This window comes from Dermacentor silvarum, unplaced genomic scaffold (assembly GCF_013339745.2).
Source record: "Dermacentor silvarum isolate Dsil-2018 unplaced genomic scaffold, BIME_Dsil_1.4 Seq3465, whole genome shotgun sequence".
Classification (NCBI taxonomy): Eukaryota; Metazoa; Arthropoda; class Arachnida; order Ixodida; family Ixodidae; genus Dermacentor; species Dermacentor silvarum.
Window position 1 is genome coordinate 1 of NW_023606090.1, and position 2765 is coordinate 2765.

General features: G+C 40.5%; 1 protein-coding gene across 1 annotated transcript; it reads right to left on the reverse strand.

Moving 5' to 3' along the window:
- Nucleotides 1-1487: 1487 nt before the first annotated feature.
- LOC125941807 (uncharacterized) lies at nucleotides 1488-2352 on the reverse strand. The gene is made up of 2 exons (XM_049659646.1): nucleotides 2097-2352; nucleotides 1488-1801 (listed from the first exon to the last, which is right to left on the reverse strand). Exons 1-2 carry the CDS (start codon nucleotides 2345-2347, stop codon nucleotides 1570-1572), a joined length of 483 nt encoding a protein of 160 aa, XP_049515603.1. The 5' UTR covers nucleotides 2348-2352; the 3' UTR covers nucleotides 1488-1569.
- Nucleotides 2353-2765: the final 413 nt, after the last annotated feature.

Here is a 2765-nt window from a genome sequence, read left to right on the forward strand (position 1 = left end):
CGCCCCTGCAAACTCACAAGCACTGGCATGGCGCTCTTTGGCCATACTTGGCCCTTGCGCCATTAAACACCATACATCATCATCATCATCATCCATCATCATCATCATCAAACCAGCACTTGATGAATGGCAATCTTGTAGACACCAAGAACGCTTCATGGAAGTAGTTTATGCCGACTTCGAATCGGACATACACACCTGACCCACAACTTCCTTCTACATAAAGAACAACAACCAACTTGCGAGAACTGTGGAGAAATTCATCCGTAAATAATTTTCTCATCTCTTGTCCGAAACTAGAACGAGAACGGAAGCAGATCTTTCATCACATATACAAAAAACATACCTTTTCACCCTGCACTATTAATTGGGGACGAACCTGAAGTAGAACTAAAACATGTCATCACATTTCTAAAAGCTGCACAAATACTACAGAAACTATAAGACACGTGTGCTTTAATACCCCACGAAAATAACATAAACATACTTAATAACATCCGAAGTTTGCGCTAACCGGCACCTTGTGTTTGGCGCAAGATAGCCACAGTTGCTTTTGTGCCAAAAAACCCGACACACACACACACACTTAAAAATGTTACAAAACTTATCAGGTACATGAAAACGTAAAGCACTAGTGCAAAACCATTTGTTGTCAAAACTACGCAAGGTTACTTTGCTTTCTAAATGTGATACCCATGTCTGGCTGACGCACGTGATCCCTCTTTTCTGTACGTGTTATGCCTGTACCAGCTCGCAAGCCTGGTGTGCTTCTGTAGCACAAAAATCAGAGGGCCCACAAGCTGGCAGAGGCACGCCACAGACATCAATATCAGTTTTGGAATCCGAAGTAACCTTGTTGGAAACGAGTTGGTCATGCACATAGTTTTTGAGACTGATTTTCAAGTAGTCTCTCAGAACTTGATGTACCTGGTGTACACATATAAGTTATTTATATTTTGAAATCTGTGAAATTTTCCATTATGCAAGAGCAACTTACTCTATCTTATACATTACTAAGTTAAATTTTTCTCTCATACTTGTCTGAGCCACCAATGCAGTACATTAGCTTACACAGTACTACCAGGACTTATTACAGAATAGACATATGATTAAAAAATGGCTGAAGGAAATACTTTCCTCCAGCAAAAAACACTTAACCTTTTTCAGCGATATCCCTGGCAGCAACAACAAATATTAATGTTGGTTCTCTTGGCATGGAATGACCAAGTCATGTAATATCAGTGATTTTGTGGTTCTCAATAAAATGAAAATTGGCAATCCAATTTTTTTATCTTTCATTACTGATGTGCTTTCATTCATTAGTGCAAATAAGCATTAGTGCATAAGCAACCCAGGTTCAGAAATAAAAGGGCTTTTTGTAGTATATATCAATGGTACCAAAAGTGCTGCAGGTCATGGGAAGCTGTGCATTTACCATGGTGACAGCAGGAAGAAGGTATGCCTTCTGATAGTTGAAGAAAGCCTGGTCGCTCATGACTTGTACATCCATCAGCTGCATCATCCTGAGAGCACTTGTAGGACTTGAGCCAGAAAAAAGCACTGCGGTTGTCAGGTCAATGTTGCCTCTCGGCTTGTTTCCAACAAGTGGCTGGCTTGACCACGTGTGCACATGTGCGTGTGGACATTCAGTTCTTGCTGTGATGCGTGTACCAGTGTAAACAGGTTCACTGTGCATGAAGGTGACGAACAAGTGCGGCACTGATTCAGAAGCGTGACCAGGCAGGTGCGGTGGACAAGGAAGTAGTCCTTCTGATTAGCATGCATCTCATCTTCGTCACCTCTGAAAAAGAAAGCGCTCACTGTCAGCTTTCACACATATATGCAGTTGAAAATGCACACTGTTTATTCACTTATTAATAAATTGCCTCACTAAAACTGGAGAATGCTGTTTCATTAATCATGCTGCACCAACTCAGCAAGTTTGAGTGCTTAGACTTAAAGCATTTGAGTTTTTTTTTTCATAAAGGGGAATGGTTCTAAAAAATGGAATTGGTGTCAGAAGTTGCTATTGCAGCTCTTCATCAGTGCATGTCACTAGTTTTGAGCATGGGCATATAAATATGAAGCCTACTAACTCATCAGCAAATGTTGCTTCCAAAGTACAAGTTGAGTTATCTGGCTCATATGTCGTGTCCTGCCTGTCAGCCTTGCAAGCTACTGGCGATGCATCAGGCGAGACGAGAAAGCTGGCCTCCTTTCTACATTCTTGTCGCCGTCGCTTCGTTCCTTCAGCTCTTCGAGCATTGCAATGCCTCTTCACTGGCGTTGATGTCACGGGCTTCCTCCTCCTATAAACCTGCGTTCCCTTTTCCTTGGTTTTCTTCATTGTTAAGTTAACTTGAATTCCTGCAATAAAAGTCATGTAAAACGCTAATCAACATACCATCATAAGTGAGAATAATTCTCAATATTATTGTAAATGAAAATGAGACTACCCGTGATCATAATGAACATTCCTTAAATGTAGGCACCAACGCCAAATAAAAATCAGTTTTCGAGCAACGCATAACAGCTATGAAATACACTTCATTAACCTGAGCATTTAGAATGATGTGTCATGTTTTACTACTTTTGCAATACTTCTCTTGTCAGCCAAAAAATACCGAATTTAGTGAGTTAATACTAGTGTTGGTGTGCAAGTAATAACAAGGAGAAATAAAAAAAAAGGTATCTCCGCTAACGTAGCCGGATAAGCCCAGTTCGTAAAGTGTGAGAATTAATTATTACAAGTGCACTCAACAATG

What these genes read in the sequence shown, in the direction of transcription:
- LOC125941807 (XM_049659646.1), bottom strand. Translation starts at nt 2,347, where the DNA reads ATGAAGAAAACCAAGGAAAAGGGAACGCAGGTTTATAGGAGGAGGAAG. An exon ending in GAAGCAACATTTGCTGATGA is followed by an intron (nt 1,802 to 2,096) that starts GTTAGTAGGCTT and finishes TTTCTTTTTCAG; the next exon opens with AGGTGACGAAGATGAGATGC.